Raw genomic sequence first — 26,593 nt, 5'->3', positions numbered from 1 at the left:
AAAGAATAGCATGTGCGCGGAGTAATAATACATATGATTTAACATCTGTGCTGACAGGCTGATGAACAGCTCTGCGCTGTATTTTCCATCCACATTAATTTAGGTCTGCTGCAAATATTACTTACATTGAAGGCTTTAAGTCTCTCAGGGTCCAGCCCCTCAGCGTCATTAATCTTGTCGCTGTCATCATGGTCATCATGATCGTCGTCATCGTCGTCAATTATCTGTGCTCGAGCAGAGGTCAGGTCCTCTGCGCTCATGCTCAGCTCAGTTTTCACAGAGTCATAGCTTCCTGAGCTGTACGGAGGGGACTAAACACAGAGAAACACACAAAAAAATCCATTGTTGTGGATTACACAGACACACGGGAGTTTATCGTGATCAGTGCACATCATGTTTCTGCTGTTACCTTGTTGGTGTACTCGGTTTTTATGGGGTACTTCCTGTTGGGGTCTGCAGGGTAGGAGTTTGGTGGCGAGCTCCCCGCTGGCAGCAGTCTGTCGCTCAGATTCACCGGCTGCTGATCCTCCGAGGAGGATGAAGATGAAGTGGTGCTGAAGTCCAGGGGAGCGCTCACCCCGTTCTCTGCTACCTCCCTGTACGATGCCCCACCATCTGGGACGTTCCCACCCACGGCTAGCACCTCCGGGGAGGTCAGAGCCGGCAGCCCGTTGGCGCTGCCGCTCTCTGAGGAGTCGTCATCTGGCAGAGGGGAGGGAAAGAGACACAGACGCAGATACGAAGATGAGCTGTGCAGATGTTTTCATAATTTAGCATTAATGTGGGGCTGTTTACTGGAATAGATTTTAGAGTGGGAGTTGGAGTAGGAGAGGGGACTTCCTGCCTCGTGCTCTGCATAATGAAATTGTGAAGGAAGTGTGCAATGGGGTCAACTGTCACCACAAATGAAAGTTAGAGTAAAAATAGGGAATCTTAAGAGTTTTGCAGGGGAAAAAACAGAAAGAGATGAGGACGAGGAGGGACCAATGGGGAGAGGGCGAGCCTTCTTTTCCTGCTGTGTGCAGCTTTTAAAGCCAGTTACTGCTAAGATCTCTGCACGTGTCACACCTAGGTTTGGCGAAACACAGAATCAATCCCTTTCAGTGACTTGCCCCAATTTTTTCTCTCTCCTAATCTGTGAAGGTTAACATCGGCCTTTGTCCTACTTCTCTAAGCTCTGAGGGAGAGGGGTGACGAGTGGATTGGGGCTGTGGTGGTGTCCCACCCTCTGTAAGACTGGATTTATGTGGATTAGTCCACTAAGAACAAGGCAAGCTGTTTCCTGCATAACACCAATCTGATGCCTTCCAGATGTAAATAAAGATAAAAGGGAAAAAAAAATCACAGGGCGGAGTATGATGCTGAGATAAGAGAGGACTGTGCTGCGGCGGTTTGCAGCCACTTACCATCTTCTTCTTTAATGGTGGCTGCCGGGTTGCTGACCCTCTCTCCATTCGGTGGGCTCGACTCAGGCACTGGGGGCTGCTCAGCTGCGACCCATGTGGGCTCAGCGTTGTTCATGTCCTCGCTGCTCACCGAACTGTCATCCTGAAGGGAGGCGGCGTGAAAGAAAGACAGCGAGAGAGTGGAAAAGAGAAGTGAACAGGAGGGAAGAGGGCGTGGAGTGGTCCCTCACAGTTCTGACAACTTTGATTACAGTTTTTGCTGCTAAGGGACAGGTTGACACCGACCGAGTTTATCACAAACCGATATGTGCTTCGCCCTGTGTTAGTCCTTCCTTTCAGTTTCTATAAGAAGCTAATGTGAGGCTTTATATTGATGGTGGGGATTTTTTTTCACAGATAATATCCTTGTTTTTGCAAAATGATGGCCATTTAAATTGCTTCAAGCTTCAAGCGCTGAAAATGACTGAGTGGAGTAATTTATGACCCCATTATATTTTATACAGGAATACCTTTTAATGGCTTTATTTGTGTTTATCATACCTATACCATTTCCTTTATCCAGTACAGAGATTCAAAAATATTCTAACGTCATTAGTCATAGTTTGTAAACATGCTTGTGCAAAAGGGAACTGAATGCGGAAAATTATACAAGCAAATTATGCTAAGAGCTTACAAAACAAATGTTTTTTTATTTAATATTATAAAAGCTGTACTTATAGTGTCTCCATAGTGCAGAGGTTAACACATTCAGTTGGGAATAAAAAAGTCTCAGGTTCATTTCCAGCTGGAGGAAAAAAATTCCCATTAGGGTGGCGTTAGGTTTTTTTTTTTGTGAAATTTAACAGCTAAAAGTAGCTATCCTCTGAAAAAAGGATGCTTATAGTGTGAGTCTATCACAGTACAATTTAACGGGATAAATGGGTGTTATCATGTTACATCATACTGTTTTTGTCATTTGTTACTTCCGTGTTTCTGTTCCAAACTAAATCTAAACAAACATCTTATTATATTCAAAATATTTTTTGCAGAAGAATTTGAAATATTTTTTTGCAGAAATATATCAACACTGCTTAGGAAGTCTTATTATCAAATAATTACCAAACATTTTACCAATTCCAATAACATTAGAGTCTATAATGTTAAAATAAAACATATGTACAACATGTATAAATGACCCCACACAACCTTTTATTATTACCTGCTGCACCAATTCCTGTAAACATTCCTGTAGGAAGCATTTTTATGATTAAAAATACCAGAATTGCACATATAAATACATAAATTTGCTGGCTTGAAGGTTAAATTCTTCCAGCGAGGTCTCACTGAGCCCAGAATGTTCAGAGGAAACATCACAGCCACCAACTTCCAGTTCATATGTTTTTGGTGGATATTTTTTGGCTAAAAAGTGATGACATCAAAGAGCAGAATAAAGCAGGAGACTCTCTCGTTTAACTAATATGTTTCTTGGAGCACTGCTATTTTTAACTGTGTTATGCAGAAATCCTGAAGAAGCTTGTTCTAGCGTAAGACAAACATGAGTAAGCCACGAGGGTGAGGATTAAGCGAAGGAGCGCTAAATAATCTCTCAAACTATTCACAGACTGTCCTGAGTTGGCTCCAAACTAAATGCATGAATCCTATTTACATTTCATACCAAAGCTGAGCTTCAAAGTGCAACCCAGGCCGATTTAATTCATGTTCGCATAAATGACCTGCATGCGCGCTGTCATGTGTCTCACTCAGAGGGAGCACAACTACCAATGTGTGTCGTGAATGGAGCAGAAATGCATCTCGTCATCTCATTCCCCCCCACACGAGTACACAAATAGGCCTAAACTCCTGGGAATACGCAGCCTTCCCTCTGTTAGGGGGTTCGTGGAGGACCAAAATGCTCAGTGACAGCTCTATTAGGCACCAAGTGAGCCGTGGAGCATCAAAGAGAGAGAGGGGAGGGTTCCTAATTACATGTTTCTAAGTAGCTGAATGTGTAGCATCATTAATGTCTGTGCTTAGAAATAGATACATAATTTAAAGAGAGGCAAGGTTAACTTTTAAAACAGGCTCACTTCATGCATTGTAGGTTAGATGCATCACTCTTTGAAGATAGTAAAGCTTACAGTGCAGATGAAAGCTTGCAGATATGTTTGTCTTAAGATGGACAGAAATCTGCAGAGATCTGCAAAAAAAATCTATTTGTCTTTGGAGCAAATATCTCAACCTCAACCCAAAATATCTTCTATTTTACCAACTTAACAATTAAGATACACACCTAGAATACTATTTAATGGCAGACCATTGACTTTCTGTTTATATTTGGAGGCCTGTGACAAACCAAAATGGCCTCTTTAAGAGCACAACAGTGAGATAAAAAGGGTGGAAAACAAATCAAAGACTTGGTTTTGCCGCATGTTCTTTCACTCATTACTTCTGCCGTTTGTTTCTTTACCAGACAGAAAGTGAGAGATGAATGTTAGCAGCCAACAAAGTTCTGCAAAACAACATGCAGGCAGCTGAGAAGTGAAGCTCCAACAGACTAAACATACAGTCGTGAATTTACTTGTGATCTGCTGCATTATGAAACAGCTGCTGCTCTGAGCTCCAAAACCAGTGCTGCACAGATATGGAACAAATTACTACAACGCTGAAATAAACCTCTGTGATGGTTAATAATTAAATTATTGGCCTGCTCACACTCTTGTCTGCGCACAGATGCGACCAACAGTCTGAGCGTTTGTTAATTTGTACTCACCTGCGAATCACAGTCTGGGTCATTGTTCCGGATAATCCTAATTATGCGTGAGTGAGGTCTACATTATCAGCATCAAGTGCCGCTCCCTGCACTTTAGTGGCAGCAGTTCCCGAGTGTTTCTGTCACAGCTACACATGGGAGTGGTCTCTCACATGACGTCACCACAGATTTACTAATCCTCATTTCACACTGGGCTGCTCCCCCCTCTGATTGTTTCGTATTACGTCCTATTTTCCCCGTGCAGAGCATGTCTCCCTGCTGCCTCTAAAGAAAATAACGAGGTGACTCGTGCAGTCGGTGCAATTATACCTGGGGTGGAAAAGCTTTTATCTCTGCCCACACCTCACAAAGATCCACTTAGAGAGAGAGGCACTTACCCTTTCAGTGGCAGTCATGCACTGCAGTTTCATTTGTTTCAGGTAGGTGGCAGTTAGAGGCATGTTGTAATCGATGAGGTCCGGGACCAGCGAGGTCGGTCTGTCGTTCTCTGGTGAAGGAAAGCATAACAAACACACAGTTTATTGTGTAATTACAGTACAAGCATGAATTAAGGTAACCTAGTCATTATTATAATTGTGTTGCTGCTGTAATTATAATATTGAGGTGCTTTAATATTTATACTATTTAATATTTATACACTAATTATTAGTTATTCCACTACATTTACTTACTTGCTACTTTGAAATATAAAATATGTGATCACATTATAAAATATTCATTAATGAGTTACTACTGAGCCCATGTTAATACATCACTCTTGGGGTACTTGAAGTATATTGACTTTGCTATTTTAGTTCTCCATTCCTTTAACTAGCTTTCTTCTGATTGGTTGCCCCTCGCAGCAGTTTGTTTAAACACTGGGTGGGTGGAGCTTCTGCATTCACAGGCAGACTTGTTGTTGTGTTTCATTTCACTCAGAGGTTTAATTTCAGAGTTGGAAATGACGTTACTTCTAGTTGAGAGCGTTCCAGTAGCAAATTTGAAAAAGCAAATGCTGCTTAGCAAGGTACAGCCATTCATTCATCACTAGCATCACTGGTTTTTTTTTTGTGCTTAAAAACACAGATAAAGTACGTTCATGGATAGAGCCTTATCAGTGCTCTGTGCATGGCTTATTTAGCGAGTCACAAACACACATCAGTGGCTGTACAGATGACTTCTTTTAGAGTTTTACCGCCGTTTATGTGAATTGCTGCCATCTTACATTTTTAAGTTCGGGTTGGTGGGACTGCTCTGACTTTCTGAGTTGGAAGTCTGACTTAAGGGGTGTTCCAGTTCAAAGCTACAACTGGAAAGTCAGAAATTTGCACCGTGTGTCGCTGAGATGACCATATTAGGGATCTTCCCTCTCAATGACATCATAGAGAGTCAAGAGTAGAAAAAACTGTGAGTAACAGAGTGTTTAGAGGAGTCTACAATGTTAGCTTCTGGCTCACAGAGATTACTTGTGCATACAGCATACTTAAGATTTAAAAATTCGGCCATATTTAATATGAACATCTACCATTCTAACTGTATCAGAGAAAAGCGCAATAGATCCTTGTTTTTACACTGGGTCAGCTCAGATTCTGTGATTTTATATATATCTGTCTGTGATGCTCTAGCTGGACATCAAAGCAGAAAAACCTCACGGTGTAATGCAGTCAGCTGTAATACTACCACATTCTCAAAAACTACAACAGAAATAAGATCAGCACATAAACAACTGCAGTTTGCAGCACTAGCAATTAGTGTCTGTCTCTTGAAAGAGTATTTATTTAGCTAAACAACTATAAAACTTGAGAAGGAAAAATGAAACACAACAAAAGTGCACGGTTTCCAAAAATACAACTCACCTGCTGGAATTTGGAATATTTTAAAACAGAAAAACTACTATCTTTCTGTACACGAGTTACTTTTAACATCATTTGTCATACTTAGTGAGTGTCAGCTTTCTGGGACTTAAAAAATAAAGTTTATTGATGTTTATTAATATCCATTTTCATTACAATTATGCTATTCTGGCTAGAAACAGCCTCGGGTCTTGTTCAGTTTCTTTTAATATAATTTGTCACCTTTTACTCTGACCCCTTCTTAATGTCTTTTCATTTTATACATTGTCTAATACAGTGAACCCCCCTCTTTTATCTGTCTATCATCTCTTTTTCTTATAGTTTTGAAGAACTAGCACAAAGACTGGACTGGCTTTTCTCCCTTTGCTGAATCCCTCTGTGGAGAAGTTCTAAAAGCTCTCAGTTAATCGTGCAGACAAATGCTTTGTGTACAGCAGAGTTGCTTCAATACCCTGCAAAAGAAATCCAAGTCTCTGCTGTAGTTAACACCAGAAACCAAACAATGTGTCTGGCAAGGTGCCTGCAGTCTCCACACCGACCACTAGAGGAACTCTGTGATCATTTTAGAGGCTGTGTACGGTCCCAGAGAGCCGGCCCTCTTGAGTCTTTGTTACATCATGTCAGTGATGGATACACACATATGTTTTATTAATGAGGGTTTGATTCAAAACTCTTCAAAGTACAAATCCCTCAGATCATATCAGCTCATATTTAGTGTCTGACAGGACAATGTAGCATAATTTCTGTCATCCAGATGCCAACCCCCTCTATCTTATCTCTGTCCTATGTGATAAAACACAGTATATCTAAGAATATCATGATCACGTGATAGTAATTAGCTCTTTTCCATGTCAGTGTGTCAAAGCATCTCAGCATTAACAACTCTTAAAGGTTGATCTCAAAAATAGTGCATCAGTTAATGATGTCTCTGGGTTAGTGTGTGCCTTTACCTTTGAACTCAGCAGTGCTGGGGTTAATGTGCATCCTCTTCTGACACTCTCCACAGCTCATTAGGAACCGAGTCACCGCCTCTCTGGGCAGGAAGGCGTAAGTCTCTGCAATCTGTGCCGGGGTAGCAAGCGGAGGACACTGGGTTAGCAGATTTGGCTCAGGCTGTGGCTGAACTCAAACTGTGTGCAGGTGTTTTTTTTTTTGGTTTGTTTTTTAAATTCCTCTGTGCATGTGTGAAAGCATGGGGTCAGTGATTATGTGTTATCTCGACATGGCATGAGGAGGAATCCTCCCTCTAGGCGATCGCTGGTGCTTTTGGATGGCCTAATTCCAGCTGCAGCCCCCCTCCGTACTCCTGCTTTGATACCGTAAAACACAAGTGGTGCTCATCTTTTCCGATTCCCTTTCTCTTCTTGTTCTCTGGGGAGCAGCTAACTTATATCTACACCTCTCCTCTCATGTTCAGCCTTCCTACCCTGTTTGTCCCCACTGCCATGCCACCCTCCCCTCCTCGCCCCCTCTGGCGTTTCCCTGTAAAATGCGACCTTCACGTGACCATGGAGAGGCAGTGGGGGTGCCCACCACCCCTCACGGCCCCTAGAGGCAGCTGAGAGGGAAAGGCCACCCAGAGGAGCGCGCACGTCCCAGAAGGCCACAGTGACAGTTCCATATTATGCCCGGCCCCAGTGATGCTGCCTGCTCAAAAGGGTACACTCTATGAGACATGACAGGACCTCTCTACGGGGCAAGTGGAACTGGCTTTATGACTTTTTTTTATTCCTGGGGGGGATGGCAGAAGAGGAGGGGTACCAGCGTCCTGCTAACCCCCCCATCCACCCACCCAGCCACAAATGCTGCCGCTGCACCTCTATGGCTGCAGACAAAGCCCCTCATTTTGTCAGGACAGCTTACACGGCCCGAGACCACACCTCAGTCTGCAGCAGAAACTAACAGAAGCTCTTTGTTCTAAAAGGATGAATAATGTGGTAGAAAAAAACATTTGTGGTTTGATCCCCGCATCGACTTTGTTTACTTAAAGCTAAAAAAATATATATTATGATTCCCAGACTCACAAAATTTGGCCTTCTTTGATTCTCCTGCTTTTAGCCATGTGGATGATCAGAGTCTGGGACCCCCTACAAAGACCTCACTTGTTGCCTCTTCTTTTCAAATCCACTAATCACATTGGGATTATTTTAAGCTCTCTGCAACTGTGGGCCACATTTCACACAAAGGAAAAGAGAGGTTGTCAACACGCTTTTTATAGTCTCCCAAAAAATATGTTTTTAGTTACGCAATATTTCCAAGAGCTTCCACAGGCAAATATTCAGGTGAGAAACAGACAGATGATTATTAACTTTGGATAAAAATTACAGCTGCTAGAGCTAGCCTAATGCACAATACTTCTGCATTAGGCACGGATTTATTTTTTCCTTTGAAGAAACTTTATTATGAATTGTGCATTTTCATACTTTTCACGCACAAATGAGTTCACATTACCCAGTACAGCTACATGAAGTGCTCTACATCTTCCCAAGTAGTTTAATCACAGTGGTGGAAAAGTTACACTTGCAAGCCTCACAGTTTTTCACCAGTGGAGGGAGATTATATCTAGATTTTAGATCTTTATTTGTATTGTTTTCTCAGAATCACAACGAGTTTCAAATGTTGAAAAGCACACCAATCACAGTCAGATATTGCAAACTAAATGCAGGCAGGCTTGAGTGAAAATTTGTGCGTTTCCATTCAGAAATCATGGCTGTGTAGTGGATTACGAGTACGTCGATGCTATAAGAGAAAAAACAAGTTTGTAACGCTTTACGGACGCCTACTCGGCTACAGTTTAGAGAGTATGTCAATCGCTATGCCAATGCCTGCTAGCTGCAGGTTTTTAGAAGGCACTGATGCTACATTTGGGGGTTTTTTAGTATTTTTTTACTGTTAAATAACTCATCTTGAATGTAAAAGGCAAAGTAGTACATCAGTCCCAGTGAATGTGTCAATCATCAAACAAGTGTGCTGCACAATGATGCAGAAACAGGAGTATCTGAAACTGCAAATGCTTGTACGAAATTTCATGAATTAAAGTGACGTTGGATGGGAAGATGTTCAGGTATATATCATATAAGCTTCTTTATGTTTTATATGTTCATAAACAACAACATGAAAGGGTCGTTTTAACATGTCCACCCACGGAAACACAGACAATTTGTTAAGGTAATTATCTCTGACAGCGTTGTGAATAAATTCATGTAAAATGTGCAGTGTCGTCATCTCGCGATGGGTCGAAACCCTCAGAAAATTGAGCTGTTCAATGTGTGTTTAATTCTGCAGAAGAACTCTTTTTTTAAGTGAATAGATTCCTTTTAAACCCTAATCCTGATCGAACAATAAATAAAAACTGAAGTATATTAGAGACTAAGCAGTGTATCAGTTACATGTTAAAGTGGCTAAATGAATGCACCTCCACCAGCCTCAGCATTAAAACTGGGATTTTTTGGCTCTGAAAACTGGCAAATTCCTCACTTCATGAATTTGCACAAGAACCAGCTGCAATGAGACTCTGCTGTTTGTGTATTTGGTGTAAGGCTCGTTGACGTGGGATCTTTCAGCTCCAGGACATGTTGGAAGATGTAATCTATTACTCCTGTTACAGCTAGTGAAAGGAATGTTGCATGTCTCAGCATAATTTTTCCCCAGAGGATGAATTTTGTTGATGTTGGTGGTCAAAATTTGAATAATCCAAAACTCACTGACCAAATATTTAAAATAAAAACTAAACACATTGGTCTCAGCTGCACTTTGTCTTTATAGCTTTTAAAATACTTCTAAAGATAAGCACGGTGAATCTTATAAACATATTTCTGTTAATAAAATTTTTGGGAGCTTGCAAACTTCAACATGTGAACAACCTCTCATTTTTCTGAGCTGAATATGCTCACTCTCCTGTTTCCCACCACAGGCAGCAGCACTACTGCTCGTCGTAAGGAAACAGAGGAGACAAGAGGAAATAAAATATGATGTTAATACTGCCGAGTTTATATTGACTTCATATAATATTTGGCTGCTGTTACTGTCAGCCCACACACTATCAGCAAGGAGCAGCATGATTACTTGCACCTTGCAGGCACCTGGTTGTGTTTACTCACCGCTTTGTAGGTCTTCTTTTGGCCTGCATGTTTGGGTGCTCTGCCGGGATCGGCGCCCATCTCCACATGCATGGCGTAGATTATGTCAAAGAAGTCTTCAACCACGGCTACGCGCTTCAGGGAGGAGTTCTCCTGGGTTGAATTTCCATCAGAACACTAAAACACAGAGAGACAGGAGTTTATTATGTAGTCAAGCTTCAGGACTTCTTATTTTACATTTTACTGTCTTCACGGCACACAAGGAACTTAAATGAACGACAGAATGATTTGAGCATTGTCCAAGGGACAACTAGAGCTGCACTGCACCCTTGTGTTTAACGTCACAGAAAAAGGTGTTTCAAGTCTTCAAAATCCACTTGACAGTTTAATAGCAGGACATGCCTGAGCCCTCGTGGATTTAGGAAGGATGCTGAAAGTCTGTGAGTATGGATATCAGCATTTGGCCCATCTACATCCTCAGATGAACCATCCACACTGTTGAAAACACAGCACATGATGAGAATTGCTGGCCAAACCATGTTTACCCCAAGAAATTTACATTTATGAACTGCAGCGCCATACAGCCCCATTCCTTCTGGAGAGTCTTCTACAAAGCTGGAAGTGTGCAGAGGTGTGGCTATGAACAGGGATACTTGGTTGGCTCTACACTGCCTGAAATTTGATAGGCCGACCTAGGGCCCACCATAAATTTGTGTTCTTGCATGAAAGCAACCAATTATGGATATTGTTGGAGAAAAGGCGGGTCTGACGCCAATACAGTAGATCCATAAAGTTTAAAGTTCAGTACATTCTCTACTTTCTAAGTCCTCGCAAAGCTGAACTTAGAACAAAGGAGGTGTGAGACACTGATTTTAAGTCACTGCCATCTCCATCGCTACGGGGTTAAATCCTGTGCTTTAATTTAGCCAAGATATCGTTAACGAGGCAGCCACGTCTCCTAATAAACGGTTATGGAGGCAGGAGGTCTGCCCACAATTAAAACCATCAGAACAATTAAAATGTTTTTGAAGTGTCGTCGGGCTTTGGAAAAGAATATTCATAGGAATTTAATTTAATGAGCATGGGTGGGAAGCTTTGAGCAAAGGTGAAAACTGGGATTAAAAGGATTTTTCCTTCTTGTCATAGTTTGAATAAATAATAAATTAGGTAAGTTGGCTATAAAATTGTGTGCATACATGGGTTTTTATGTTTTAATGTGATACATAGGCTGTTTGTAAAAAGATGGGCTTATGAAATATGTGCAATAGCACTTAACGGATTTTCATTTCAGATTTTACTTATTTTCCCACGTAACTGTAAGTAAAGAAAAAATCATTCAAACCTACAAATATTCTATTTTGTAAAGCACGTTGGTTTGCTATTTATTTCAGATTTCTGATGGGCCCATTCTGACTTGCTTTCTGTCCCCAGTTTAAAATTTAAAAAAAAAAACCCTGTCCAGCTCACCTCCTGCAGTCTTTAAATGTCTCCGTTAGGTGGAGAAGTTTGGGCCCCGGCTGGGTCTGCAACCATCACCTCATCTCTGCTATGTTTAAAAATAACACTGTACAAGACCAACAGTCCCTCCTACCACCACCTCTGGCAGCCATCCTGCCTCCCGTACTGCTGACCCTGTCGCCATAGAAACTGCCACTGATTTCTCTCGGGCAGGTGTGCTGGGCAAAGGGTCATGTGACACACCATAGAAGTAGGATCGCCAGGACAACGGCCTCCATCCGCAGCACCACATGGGGCTTTCCTCTCCTTCCCCCCCACCCCCCACCTACACCCCCACCCCTTCCTCCTTATCTTCCCCTCTAAACAACACCTTCATACAGAACACTCAACACTTTGCATTTTCACCAGATTTTGTCGTTACAGCCGAGCACCTGCTGATATTTTTGAACGCAAAGTCCTCCAGCGAGCGTAAAATGGAACAAATGGATCTGGACGTTTAATTAGTTTTTTTTTTTCTCCACCTCTTCCAGGCAAATACGAGACGGGCTCTCTGACATTTCCTGGAGATTGGGTTCTAGCTGGGGAGTGATCTTTTCGTGTTTGAGTGAGAGGAGGGTCCCGAGTTCAAAAAGTTGTCCCCCTGGCATCGAGGAATCACACTCCCCCGCACACCCCACCTCCTCCTCCTCCTCTCTCTCTCCTGTGACATTTCTGCACACTTCCTGGGATCTGACATTTCCTTTTTTTTCTTCTTTTTTTTTGTTTTCCCCCAACTGCGTCCTCTCTCCTGCTTGCATCTCTTCATCCCATACCTCCGTCCCGTCTCCCCTCCTCCTCATCCTCTCTCTCCTTGCTCCTGCTCTCCCAAGTGCGAGGTAATGATCGTTGCCATGGCAACTAAAACCAGCTCACAGAGCGGGTTTGTTTTAATCCGGCCCTCCTCTCCCTCTCTTTCTCTCTCCCTCCACTCTCCCCTGTCAGCATGGGCTAAATGTAATGATAATAAATGAAATAATAGCGATCCTCCGCCTCATCATCACAGCTGTAATCTATCGCACTTGGAGGTATCATCATCTTTCCCCTGGTGACATCACCACCACCACCGCCACCACTGAAGCTGCTGCTGCTGCTGCTGCTGCTGTTTGGGACAATGGTGTCGGCCCATTCACGCTGGATTTGGATAATCTCACACAACTGTGGGATGTGCAGTGCACCCACACCACTGCTGCATCCTGCACTGAATTCTGCTACTGCAAAATATCCACAGCACTCACCGGATATTCTGCTGGGAGCGTTTTCTCTGACCTGAAAGAATCACACGCAGAAAATATTGCAGATCATCACAGTCAGACCTGCTGCATGAGCCTGAACCATAACCAACATTTGTTTATTTGTTTGTTTTTTTGCATCTATTATTTTCTCTCTTTCTGATCTGTTTGTTAAACTTTGCGCTCTAAAATAAAATGGAGACATTATTATTTGTTGTGTTTATTTAAAATTATATGTTGAGCTAGTTTTATTTGTTTCTTCACTTTTATTGAAATATTCTACTTTTTACTTTCCAAGCTTTTGTTGTTGTTATTGAAAGTGTGTCTATTTTAAAGCGGCTGTAATGTCGCAATTTACTTAATATTCCCATACATTAAGTCTATCTGTCTATATATAAAAATAGATAAGTAAGAAACTGTACCTGGGGGCCTGTGCTGTCAGCCTCATCATGAAAAACTAGGCGACTGTATGTCAAAAATACATCGTCTGCAAAGTGAAACACATTCTTTCTCATGGCCACCAGGGGGCGACTCATGTATTAAAAAATAAATAAATGACTCCTCACTTGATCTATGATCTCGGCTGTTGCTTAGTTTGAGTTTATTAATTCTTTCCCGTGTTTAAGGTTCTGTGAATGTTCATCTTGTAAAAAGTGGTGTCCATTAGAGTCCAAATGGGAAATAAAGCGGCTGTGCTAGATGGCAGGACTACGTCAGCCCTCGTCATCACCTCTGATTTCAAAGAACCAAAACGGTGACAGCCAAAACGCCAAAATTTAGGCAGAAGGAGGAAAAAGAGATTACTTGATAAAAAAAAAAAATCTGCTGGCTGAGACCTGCAGGGATATCCACTTTGATGAGCTGTTGCGAATAATAGAGCTGCTGAAAGTAACTTTAACTACTAAATGTTAAAAGGTAAAAAATTGATTAATGAATAAATGAAATCAACATAAAAACTGCAGTTCCTGTAGTGGCCACTTGAGGCTGGTTTCAACCTTTAAACAGACCCATGGTAAAACGAAATAAACCAGTTTACAGCCTGGTATCAAAGCGTCTACACAGTTCTATTACTGAGTTTATAACAAATAAAGTAAGGTAACTGTTTTTATATCTCCTGCATTTGACTTGCCTTAAACGTAAAGTTTGCTTAGTGAGTGCTGCGGACAGTTTTATCGGCCTGCTCAGCGTCACCTCTACTAACCTAAATCCCTGAACTGGACTTGTTTACCATCTTTGTGGTGTTGATGCCTTTATATGTCAAATAATCTGGCCTCCTCTATGATTTATTTTCCCCAAAGCCATTCCAAGAAGTCTGTGCTCCAGTTTGGTGAGTTAAGCTGGATTTTTTTTTTCTTTTTTTATGCTGTTTAGTGTTTATTAGCAGGCATCTGCGTCTCTGTTTTGCATCCCTACAGTTTATAGCTGTTTAATTACTAACCAAGCTGATAACGGCGCACTCCACCTTCTTCCCCAAATGTGTCTCATTCGAGTTTTTAAAAAACAACATAACGTTGGCCGAAGTACTAAAAATGAGGCTTCAGAAACCAAAGGATCCCACAGTGGCTGTAGCTCTCTTTTATATACAGTTTTTGGTGAGAGCACTGAGCTAAAAGTGCATTTCCTGCTTCATGAAGGCCCCTTCTCGGGGCTTCCCTGCGTCAATGAGTTGGGTTTTTCTTAGTCAACAGAGAGTTAAACATTCACCTCTAACCACAGCCTGCTCTCAGTGTGTGTTTAAGCGCAGTATATATGTCTACCGGGCAGAGCTGAAGCATCTCTGAGGAGAACAGCTGTTGAGCAGAGCTGTAGATATTTGGTCTCTTCAGCAACATGCCGCTCTAAAGCGCAAAGGAGACATGTCAGCATCCCTAATCGGCAACAACACAGCAAAACTCTCACCCTCCTTCTTCGCCTTTCCTCCTTCCCTCCATCTTTGTAATCCCATAGGACTTTGCTCTCCCCAGTCACTGTACAACCAGCCCCCATCCCCTGCGCCTCCCCCTGTCCCGCACCAAACCGCTCTGTTGCTAGGAGACTGGAGGGGTTGAGTCGACTGCCCCCACCCCCGCTGGCAGTCGCGCGCACACATACACACGCGCACACACACACGCGCACACACCAACTGTAGCCTAGAGTCGCCGAGGGGAGAGAGGAGCAGTCCTGCACACAGGCAGGTCAGGAGGAGGAGGAAGAGAGGAGGAGGTGGGGGGAGGTTCAGGGGAAGCAGCTGGGTCACAAAGACAGGCCGCCAAAGATAGAAGAGATGTATCACACAAGAAATTAGCTCCATGGCCGACCAGATAAACACGAGTGGGACAGGCCGAAATCTGAAAATCAGAAATCTAATTAAAGTGAACCTGCAGGTTTCCAGTTCTGTGCAGCTTTGCATGATTCACAGTTTAAAATAAGCTTTATTCTCAGTCCGGGTCCTGGTGTCGCTGGGTTTAACCACTGCCTGAGACAATAGACTGTAGATAAAAGACAGATGTAGCTGCTGTGATGATCTCCACTGTTTTCTCTTCTCTCATGTTATCACTTTGGCAACCACCATGTTGTTTTTCTGAGCTAAAAGTGACCTTGCTTGGATAAAATGGTGGGGTGCTAATTCAACAGACTAATAAAATACAAAAAGAGATTTTGAGGATTGTATACAGTGCACACTAAGTCATACTATTAGATTTATAATTTGATTAAAATGGTTCAAAAGGCGCCAAAGGCACAAAAAAAAAGTTCAGAGGTCCTATTTGGTGAGTAAACTTAGCTAAAACCTGTTAAAAGAGCCAAACAGCCCCTATTTTTAAGGCTTATGACTCTCCAACTGCCTGACTTTTTTCTTAAAAATAGGGATAACTATCCACAAAGTCCAAAATATTTTTCACCAGGCTGTAAACATGGTTTTAACATTGAAGTCTATGCATATTGACTCACTGTTGGAATTAAGCCTCAAGTGGCCACCAGAAGAATTGCAGCTTTTGCCTCTCCACTCCTTTTAAGTCATCTTTCTTCTAATTGGCTGCCCCTCTCAAGCAGAATATTACAGTGTAAACAGCAGATGTGTTAAACCTGAGTGTTATAAGCTTTTAGGCTCACGGGATGGTTGCACATACACTGACCTCCTTATTTAAAACTCATTATTTAAAAAAGAAATCCACTTTAGCGACAGGCAAAAAAGGGAACTGCATAATAGGTCCCATTTAAAGTGAAATGCAACTTCTATTTTGCAGGATTGTTGCACAATTAGTAGCGTAAATTGATGGTGCAGGGATATGTGCTCAGGTGCTTTTATGTGTGTGTCTGTTTACATGTGTGTGTACACCCAGAACACAGGGAGATGGCTGTGTCAACAGTATTCATGACTCAGATGATCTCAAGGCAGATGTGACAACAGGTCATCTTTTAAAGTCCCATCTCCCCTCTGTAAATCTATCAGCTGGCTAATGGGTACATAAATGGGCCAATCCTTGTTCCTCCTGCGCCTGTATGTGTGTCATGGGGACAACACCGCAAGACAAAGGTTTGTCATGGAAAAAAACTGGGATAAAAGAAACTCTTACCTCAACACTGTCCCCATTTTTATAATATAAAACGTCCCCCCTCCCCTTCTATTTCTTTTCTTTTCACTATCATCCTCTCCTGTCTGCTTCATTTCATAAAGGCCCGTCATTAAATCCACATTAGGTGCACCGAGCTCAACCCCTCTGTCCGACGTCTCCGTGTGTGTGTGTGTGGGTGTGTGTGTGTCTCGGTGTGTGCTCGTCCCTCTCGGCTGCTCCCATGATGAACATTATTTGATAGAGTGTGTGACATCCCCAATATCCCACCGAGTCGGAGACACAGACGGTCCCTCTGGCCCACAGCAGACTGGCACTGTTGACGTTTCAGTCACTGACTTAAAATGGTATGTAAATGACTCGCACATACATCATCACATCCCAGAGTCCATTTCACCGTTTTCAGGCTATTATCATGCTGTCCCAGTTCGTTAAACGTTGGCCTTGCAAAGGTATTAAAAATGACAGCAACGGTGTGGTAGGGAGATTATTGCCGTCTTTAAGGCTGTGTGTGTGCGCGGAGCACAACTCAGACTATCTCCCACACAGGGGGGAGGCCCCTGGGCCAGTTAAAAATGGTGTTAATTTCTCCTCCTATGGGAAAGCAAAGAACGGTCTCTCCATGGCAACAGAGAGGGTGCTGAAGGGAGGAAACACAGAGCATGCGATCAGCGACCCCCTCTTTGTACGAGCACACACGCTCGCGCACAGTATGGATTTCGTCACCCGTTTACAGTAAGTCACAGTAACGCAGCAAAGTCTGAGATGACCACATGAACAAATGCTGCCATAAATATACTCTTTATGGATCTTTAATTGACTCCTGTTTAACAAAGAAGACCCCAATGAGACACATCTCCAGCTTTGAGGGCAGTTTTTTTTGTTCAGCCCCTCTTAGGAGCAAAGCATGGGCTCGGAAGTTCAAATGCTCAGCTGCTAAAAGAAGAATCACCTCAGCTCCTGTTGTGTTATTTTATACATGCAGACGATCTGCGTTTCCTTGGCTATAACGGTACTAAATGGGAATCGAAACACTCAGCAGCAACGTCTCTTCCCAGAAATTATGACCCAGTGTGAAAGCCCTTGGACTATCTTGTACAACAGTTGACTTAAGCGGGTTTACAGCTGATGCATTCGTCATTTCTGGTTCACATTATGACACCATAACTATAATCTTCCTTTTTTTCCTTGTTATCTTTTCTAAACGTTCAAGCAATTTCCCTCTCCGTCATCTGATTGATATATCATAGAAATGCCTCCAGCCTGGTGCACAACAATCAAAATGTCACTAAAGTGCACCATGCCAGCAGTTGTGACGTCTCGTTTGGCGCTCCAACGGGAAAGAACAGTGACATGAAATGCTTGGAGGGTCGTCAGCTATTGCAGCTAATGCCTAGGCCTTCCTGGAGTGATAAAATCTGTCCCAGGATCTCTCTCCTGCTTCTACCTTCTACCAACCATCTTTGGTCTTTGTGTTTTGTTAGTTTATTCGCAATAAATCATTTTTTATTTACAAAAATCTCCTGTTCGGACTTCTTCCCTGTCTCTTAGTTTGAGCCAGCAGTTTCATATAGGAACTATTTTCTTTCTAACTGCACCCACAAACAATAGGATGTTTGCAGCCAGCTAATGGGCATTCAATACACAGGGTGTCCTTGGACGTTTGTGTTCCGATTTAGTCATTTTTCAACATGCAGAGATGCATTTTACCCCAAACTTGGATCTTTTGCTCAATGTAACCAAGTAGTTTCCAGTCTCTAAACATAACCTGTGAGTCAAAGTGAAAGTTAAAGGCTGTGAAAAACAGAACAACAATCACCAAGTAAAAAAAGGAAGAAGTGCAAAACAGAAAGGACCCGATAAGACAAGAAGCCCAGTCTCCTAATGACTTATGAGACTGCTCCCACCCTCCTATTGCAGACTTTGTGTGTCTCTTCTGCCAATATTTCCGTGGACACCTTGTTTTTAATAATAAGACCCAGGGTGACATGTGACAAAAATGCATTATATTACACCCAGGGATGAGAACATGTTGCACTTCCTGTCACAAGCAGGAGCCTGTTATCAGTGCGCAGTGATACGATTGGTGGGGATAGTTTAGTACAAAGAAAGTAGTCCCAAAATGAAACTGCCCACCTCACAAAGGTTTGTTGATTTTTTTTATTGTTTTTTTGATTTTTCTTAGTCACCAGAGCCATTTCCTTTCATAATATTCAAGACAAGGCAGACATCTATACTGTTCGATATCTCCAATACTGGGTAGATGACTCTAAAACATTCTAGATGGATAAATAACAAAACAGGCCAGAGGACAAATAATGATATTTGATTTGGGGGTAAACAGCCACTTCAAAACCTTTAAAATAAATAAATAAATAAAAGGAACAGGTCAATCATTATTAGAGGTGCTTGGGTGATTTCTCTGCAGCTCTGATGAAGAACGAGATGTGAACAACTGCGTTGATTCTTGTTTGGGCTGCTGAGCCTTTTGCCATTTGAACCCACGAGCGTGAGCCCATGTGTTGCTCCTAATAGGCGCTGCCAGAGAAGGATGAAACAAAAAAGGCTGGACAAAAGCGCTGGAGACTCTCTATGCAAAAAATAGCATTAATGCAAATGCTGCTGAATAATAGGGCCAGTATTCTTTTGACTCTGTGGCCCATCCACAAAAGACGGGCTCTCAGGGGAAACGCGGACTAATTAATCAGATAATAATGATGATGTTCCTCATCCCATCTGACGTGGGCGAGGAGCAAACATTTAGTGCCCATTTTCCGAGACATGGATAAGGACTAACAATGTGGGGACGTCCCGAGACAAACCCTTATTTTAGGAAATAAAGCTTCATTCAGTTCTTCAGTCTGAAAACCTCTTTCTGTGGTAATCATGTCTTCCTTTGATCATGTGCTGTCACTTTGTGGCTGTAACTAATGTTTATTGTCATTGTCAGCTATTGATTGATGTGGGATTTTGTCAATAAAATGTCAGAAGATCTTGAAAGGGGCTCGAGGTTGTGTCCCTTTAAATTCTTTCTTTTATCAGCGCAAAGCTCGACATGAGTGGAATAAGAACAAAAGCAAGAAATTCTCACATTTAAGAAGCCCAAAGCAGAAAGACAAAGATAAGTATTCAATTCTTTAAAAGAAAAGGTGAAAAGGCTGATTGACAGACAATAATCTGTAGCTTTATTGATCAGAAGTCAACTGCTTTGGACCAAAAAAAAGAAAGAAAGAACAATCCTGACTATGATGACGTTTCACTGTTTTCTGCTTGTTTAGATGCTGATTTCTGCTGATAGGCTCTTAGTTTTTACATCGTTTGTTTCTCTTTTGTCTATTAAACGGTTAAATGGGCTTAAATGAACACTTATTTTGTCTGGTTCACAGTCTGTGCCAGCATGTCCTGTGCGCACAGTTCGAGCCCCTTTCATGTGAAGTACTTCTGTGTGTCTCTGTGTGAGAGCATGTCCACCAAAGCCGTGAGACATGAACAGAGATATTTACAGCTTTCAGTAGGCATGGCAACAAAAAGCAACAGCTCGCAGTTTTTCAAAAATTTTCTTCAGTACAATGCTCATGTCAGCTGAAAGGAAATGCACAGGGCGATTAAGCCCCGTTTCTTCACTCAGGAAGAGGCTTGTGCTCATTTTGTGTAAAATTCTGTGGTGCATCTCTGTGTCTGTTTCTGGTCCTATCCCCCTCCTCCTCTGTAGCGTCCTCTAATCAGGACATAATGAGAGCTAAACGAGGTTGCATCTCCACACTGAGGGCTGCTGGATTCTCCGAGCAGTTGCAGGGCTCTGAGATGTGCAGAAAGAGGGCGAGACAACAGGAGCAGGAGGACAGAAAATAATTCTGTGTCCCGGCTTGAAAAGAGGCATCAGCGCTGAGTCTGTGCTACTGTGCCCTGTCTTTCTGTCCTGCCACACACTGAAGCCGCCTTGTATGCTTCGCTGACACACAGAAGAGACCTTCTCTGTCTGCACATCAGCCACCAACCATCCCTACCCCCACCCAGCCTCCCGTCATTTAGCCCCATGCCTGCTCCCACACAGAAACTTGGCACACCCTGGGAGCAGCTGCAGAGGGGCTTCCAGTGCTCGCGCTCCAGAGATACGTCCCCGGCCCTGCAGCCCTGCGAGCAGGCACTGACCATTGTGTGTGCGTGTTTGTACATGTGTGTGCGTGTTCCTTTTCCAGTGGCACCGGACAGCCTATTTATAAAGCCCACGAAGACCAGCTGAATCAAAAATCGGGCTTTCTATAGCAGTCACATGCACATGAATTGGTTGATTTGTGGCTTCTGACTCATCATCAGAAGCAGCTTTTGTTGGCTGATGTTTTGTTTGTTGTTTAAATTTCCCAAGTGCAGCTGAGTCAGGGGGAGGTTTCCCCCTGCCTTCTGATATTAGCTACAAAAGTGTGCACACTCCTCTCCAGTAAACATTAAGGTACCCTGTTTTTAAAAAGAACCACACTTTTAAGGCCTTGTTCAGATTTTATTTCAGCTCATCTGCTTTTCACATGGATTTTTTTTTTAAAGCTGATCAGGTTATATTGATCAATATATTAAATTGGTATCAACTAGAAATGGCCAAAAAAAAAACAGACAAAAGCTCATCAACATCACATTTCAGGCACCATCTGCACCTGCGGAGTCAGATCACACCTGCCCTCCTGCTCAGGGGGGAAACACAATATTGAGCCGAGATTAGAGGAGTTTTGTAGTCTAAATCGTCCATTCACACAGGTAAAACACCTGTAGAGGGATCAGTGCTATTCAGCTAAAAGTCAAAGGACTCTGTCTCTGACTGGAGCCAGAATCTTCTCCGGTTTGTTCGCAGGAAATGTGTTTCTGCTCTTTGAGGTCCGGAGAGACTCTGTCCCAGCAGGCCGGGTGGGGGAGATTATTCCTGAAGGCGCTTATTTAAAATGGTGGTTGTCTCCGTGCTGGCACAGCAGGCCCAAGCACCATACATAGACATGGGCGCGCGCGCGTGAGCACAGCCAGCGTGTTTGTTTTCCGCGTGCAGGAAAAGCTGCTGGGGCACTGGCTGACAGTTCATCATGCACATGTTTATCTGGCCAGTCCGACAAATAGGCCTAATAAAACTTAACCCTTGAAGCACCTGCAGCTTCACTGACCTGACTTCCATTTTACAAGCGAAACATCGCCACACATCATCCAGGAGAACGGAGAAGTGAAGTCTGAGTACTAACTGTGGGCGTATGTCGCTATCAGCCCAGAGCAGACCCTTTTGTTTCCGCCACAGCCCCTCACGTGGTCACCAATTACGCACCGCTTATACTCTCCGCTAAAATGTGGAAATTACCTGCAGTGAGTTTCTCTTGAAGATAATCTTAGACGAGCTTACAGAGCTTAACGTCGGATCGTAGACTACAGAATAAAATGCGGCAGAGGCGGGCTGTCCTGGGCTGCACAGGTGTTGCCAGAGCAACGAATGCCTGTTAGCCGATCCGCATCCTGCCCAGGACAATGAAAAGTGGGGACTAAACACTCGGGCTGTTTGCCACGCCGTGCCATTTCGTTACAATGCCCCCTCTTTCAGTACTTTAGAAGCCTATCTTTGCCCTCCCGAAGAAAGAAAAATCAGCCAGGTCGACGCACGGACACAGCGCGTGCTTCTTGGTTTAGATGGGACAGTGAGTGCGTGTGTCCTTTGATGAATCGCTGACAATGAAACCTGCTGAGCTTCTCGGCATGAAAAACGCTGAACGTGATCATCTTAAGTTTGGATTTAAAAAAAAAAAAGAAGAAGAAGCTTCTGCAGCTTCTCAGCTGGTAACACCAGAGCAACCTGACACAGACCCACCAACATGCCGCTGCATCCACGTGCGCGCGCACAGCATCACCATACCGGGCTACACGAGACCCGAACTGCAAGGTTCACGCAAAATGCTGTCAGTAAGTAAATTATCTCGTGCTTTGCACCCAGCAGCGCTGACAGGACTTAAACCTCGCTGGTGAGATGCTTTTGCTTGATAGCCTTGACTCCCTGTTTTTTTTTTTGTTGTTTTTTTTTCAAATGCGATTGCCAGGAGGCACCGGCGTTGCTATGGCAGCAAGGGATGACAGTAGGGCTGTTCTGGTTGGGATGTGGACAAAGTGAAGCTTCATCGGCAGGGATGAGGGCGAGACGGGACGACAAAACATTTCAAGTTGGCGTTTTATCCGTGTGACAGGTGCATGTGTGCACCCTGATATAATGATAACTTATAGGCGGCGACGGGACACCTCATGCTCATGTACACGCACGTTCCCTCTCTGTGCCACACACACATATGCACAAGCATGCACACGCACGCACGCACACACACACACACACACACACACACACACACACTTTACCGTTGACTTGACCGGGACGTATAAAACGGGTTTCCCTGGAGCTCCTTTCTTGTTGTGCTCTCCCAAAACGTTGGTCCCGACCTGAAATCCTTTAGACTTCACCCAGAATTTGAATTTGGCGTTGATGTGGCTGTTGTCGACATAAACGCCATCCGACTCGTCGTTCTGCAACAGTGTCTGCATGATTTTGTTGTATTTTCGCCGGGTGACGGTCTTTGTTTTACCGGAGTCTCCATAAGTCCGGAGACACCAGTCCTGAAATTCACTGAACATCTCCGCCTCCAAAACGACCGGACTCCGGCTCCTTTTGGGTGCCTCCACGCACGCCTTTTTCGTTGCCATTGCTCCCCCTCTCCCTCTCTCTCTCTGTCTGAAACCGTTCAAACAGCCCAGGCTAATAAAGAACAGACTTGAACGGGTGGATGTCTTTCTCCTCTGGTCCCCGCTGTCCCGCGTCCAGGAGGCTCGGTTCAGGTTTGGGGACGCTACCTCTCTGTGGCTTCTCAGTCAAACTGACCCGGACAGCAGCACACCTGTTTGCAGAGGAGCAGTGCTGTCCCGAACCGCAGCGGTGAAAAATGTCACTTCCTCACATCATCCGCTGAGGAGCAGCAAGGGGGGCTGTCCTATGCTGAGCGGGTATCTCCCACCTGTGCGTAAAACGCTCCACACAAGGGTAGGCTATGAAAAAAAAAAGCCCACAGTCCTCGCTAAACAACAAAGAACACAGACAAAAGCGTGGAAACAAACGTCTCTCTCAGTTCCTATCGACCTACTTTCTAACAGACAACACTATTTTCGGATGCGGGTTGCTCAACCCCTCGAAAAAAGCGCAAAGATGCTCAGAGTGTACCCCTGTATGGCCATGCATCCGATCAACATGCGCCACCTGGGACTGTTTCTGCTCCTAACACCTGTTTGAATGGGATTAGCTTTTGCATTGTGGGCTTTTTCTACCACGTAAAGGGGGAAAAAACAACACACACTCAAATCTGCATTACACTGGTAATTTGCTGCAAAGCCTGCGGTTTACAAGTAGCTTTATGTTGCCCAGCCGCAGAGAAAATGTCCGATTTGGAGACACGGAGGGTGGAAGAGGGTGGAGGCAGAAATCATTCTTTAAAAAAAAACACCGATGAAGGATTTTAAATAGGAAATACTTTACGCAGAGTGAGATTCCAATAATGTATAAAGTGCTTTTTTTCGTTTTTTGTTTTTTTTGTTTTTTTTTAATGGGCGTTAAATCTGAATAAAATATCAATGTATGTTTTGGAAGTCAGCTTAAGAAGATTATTTATATTCACGATAAAATCTTCAAAAACAATAAAAAGAAAGAAAAATGTGTTCCGAAAAAAGAATAATGAGATTATTTGTGACTTTTATGTTTAGGGACAGTGTTTGAACAACCCAGCTTGCGCGTGTCTACAGATGTTAGAGGAAAAACAGGCTCATTTAGGATCAGTGGTTTCCTCCTCGGTGCAGTTTTCTACCGTGTGTCGTGCTCTCTTTGTGTGTGTGTGTGTGCGCGCGCGCGCGCTTGTGTGTGACTCCTCCTGGCCTGTGCATTACAGGCCCATGCTGGCGGTGGTGACTGCTGCTGTTGCCATGACAGCAGCGCAGCAGTGTCTCCGGCCGTGCGGAGGGTGAGTGGGATGCCCCGTCCTCATCTTTCCATCCTGACTCAGACAACGGTGTGCTGCATGGGCCGAGAAGCCACACCACGACTGAATGACGAGAAGCTCAGATTGTCAGATACAGGGAAAGAAAGAAAAACGAGCTCACTCACATGTTGTGTGTGTGTGTGTGTGTGTGTGTGTGTGTGTGTGTGTGTGTGTGTGTGTGTGTGTGTGTGTGTGTGTGTGAGTGAATGCATGCGTGTTGAGTGACCGAGGCTTTCGCCAGCTTTCATTTCGTTTCATCATGTGGTCTCGTGCTGTGTCTCCTATCAGGACTGGCCTGCATGCAGGATACGCTCTGGGAGCTGCCCATCCATCCCTCAGGGGAGACGCCACGTCTCAACACAGGCTTTTATTTTGAAATGCTGAGTTTAGGACAGAAACATTCAGTTTGTTATTACTTAAAACTTGCACTCAGGGAGTAAATTGGTGTTCTCCGGGAGTGGAGGTACTTTCGGGGTTCTTATGTGCAACTTTCTGAGAAATTCTGCAGCACTTCTTCAGCACAGTTTTTTATATATATATATGTATATATATATAGCACAGGTTCATAGCAACAGTGGCTTGATTGTGCTTTATGTTGCAAAGGAAAGACCCATCAACATTAAAGGGTGTTGTGAGAGTGGACAAAGGAGTGAAGCCACTCTGTCCCCATCACAAGGAGTGCGTTTTGAGAAACGCCAGCAAAAAGTGTAATTTTTACTTCATCCTAATCAGAATTGAGAGAGTAAAATCTTTATAAATGATCTTATCAGCAGGCTGTTATGTTATTAAACCTGCTCGAAACAGACACAAAAGAAAAGAAGCATAGCAGAGGTATGCTTTTTTCAGTTACCAATGAACAGCTGGTATTGTACAGGTGAGTTTAATGTGGAAAACTATCTTACACCCCATTTTTATGCTGTTTCATGAGACTGCAACAGTCACTTTAATCTACCACAATCTGATTTTCTTTTTAAATTAATCATTCTGTCTATAAAATAGTTTTTTATAGAATAAAACAATAGAAATATTTTATAGAACAGTGAGACTTCTAGATTTTCACCGTTTAGGTGAACATCTTCAGATATATTTATTCTGGTGAATCAGAGGTCACAAAGGAAATATTTTTTCCTATCATGTGAGACAAATGAGCACAGGTATTTTTTTATTTATCTGCTTAAAAATTACTAAAACAATTACTGAGTTATCAAAATATCTGCATTTATTTTCTTTTGATTCATTTAAACTTAATGTTTTTTTGCACCACTTTGAATATGGCAATGTTTTATATTTCACCCGAGGTGTTGAGATAAAACACTTTCAAAATGTTTCCCATCATTTAATGTCAACAAGCAAAGACAAATTCTCACACTGTGCTGTCATCACAAAGAAAACTTTTATTTCTGTCTCACATGTCTGGCTTTAGGTAATGTCTGTAAAACTGACAATAATTCAGATCTCTGGCTTTTATGAAAAGAACAAACTGGAAGACAAACCGTCCTTAACTGCAAAATAGAGCGAAAGACAAAAAATTCTCCCCACTTTCCTTTCATCACACTTTACAAAACCATCAGTGGCACAATTTGTCGCTGCAGGCCATGTGTTTGTCTCTGTTTATGCTATCAAATGTGATGCTTTAGTACATTAGTACATACATTAGTAAGAATCTGGGTCATCTTGATCCCAGTAATATAACTGGTTCCAACCTTTCATATTATCATGCATTAGATTAACCTGGGTCGAAAGGGGCTCAGGCAACAAGGCTGGTTCACCTGTGGATAAAAAACAGGGACATGTGGTTGCTTTGCCTGTGTGTTATTCTCTGCTTTATCTCTGAACGTTGTCTTATGTGTCATTCACAGGTTTTAGTTCCACATCTGCACATATTTGCAGAACTTTACCATCATTTTTATTGTTTTGAGGTTAAACTCGAGCTTCTATTGTAGAAACAGCTGACCGGTTGTTAACCCATAAATCACATCGGTGTTGTGCTAAGCCACACAGGGCATGTTATTACCCTGTGATTTTACCATATTGGATTTTTCTTATCTGAAGGATGTTTTGAGCCCTGGAGAGCTGAAATCATCTAGTATGTAACATACTTTAAAGATTCTTGGAAACTGAAAGGGTGAAAGAGCAAACAGTGGTAAACACGTAGCTTTATCTCACAGGAAGTCCAAATGAGTACTTGCTGTTTATATTTCGAGCTCTTTTGGTAAAACT

General features: G+C 43.0%; 1 protein-coding gene across 4 annotated transcripts in view; it reads right to left on the bottom strand.

The window, feature by feature from the left end:
* The window catches only part of LOC102303052 (nucleolar protein 4-like), a 33,913-nt gene extending 10,148 nt beyond the window's left edge, over window positions 1–23,765 (bottom strand). Inside the window, exons 1-8 of one of the 4 annotated variants that reach the window (XM_005930647.3) lie at window positions 14,692–22,683; window positions 12,799–12,829; window positions 10,088–10,243; window positions 6,938–7,049; window positions 4,533–4,642; window positions 1,407–1,548; window positions 410–702; window positions 126–311 (exon numbers count right to left, since the gene is read on the bottom strand). In XM_005930647.3, the coding sequence (XP_005930709.1) occupies window positions 126–311; window positions 410–702; window positions 1,407–1,548; window positions 4,533–4,642; window positions 6,938–7,049; window positions 10,088–10,243; window positions 12,799–12,829; window positions 14,692–14,723 (1,062 nt within the window). In that variant the 5' untranslated portion in view covers window positions 14,724–22,683. Of the gene's footprint in view, window positions 1–125; window positions 312–409; window positions 703–1,406; window positions 1,549–4,532; window positions 4,643–6,937; window positions 7,050–10,087; window positions 10,244–12,798; window positions 12,830–14,549; window positions 14,657–14,691; window positions 22,684–22,712 lie in introns of those variants that run through there. The other 3 variants (XM_005930644.3, XM_005930645.3, XM_005930646.2) reach the window with 3 other exon arrangements.
* Between the last annotated feature and the right edge of the window lie 2,828 nt (window positions 23,766–26,593).

This window comes from Haplochromis burtoni, unplaced genomic scaffold (genome assembly GCF_018398535.1).
Source record: "Haplochromis burtoni strain Fernald_Lab_line unplaced genomic scaffold, NCSU_Asbu1 Contig_134, whole genome shotgun sequence".
NCBI lineage: Eukaryota > Metazoa > Chordata > Actinopteri > Cichliformes > Cichlidae > Haplochromis > Haplochromis burtoni.
This window is presented reverse-complemented; position numbering and strand designations above follow the sequence as displayed.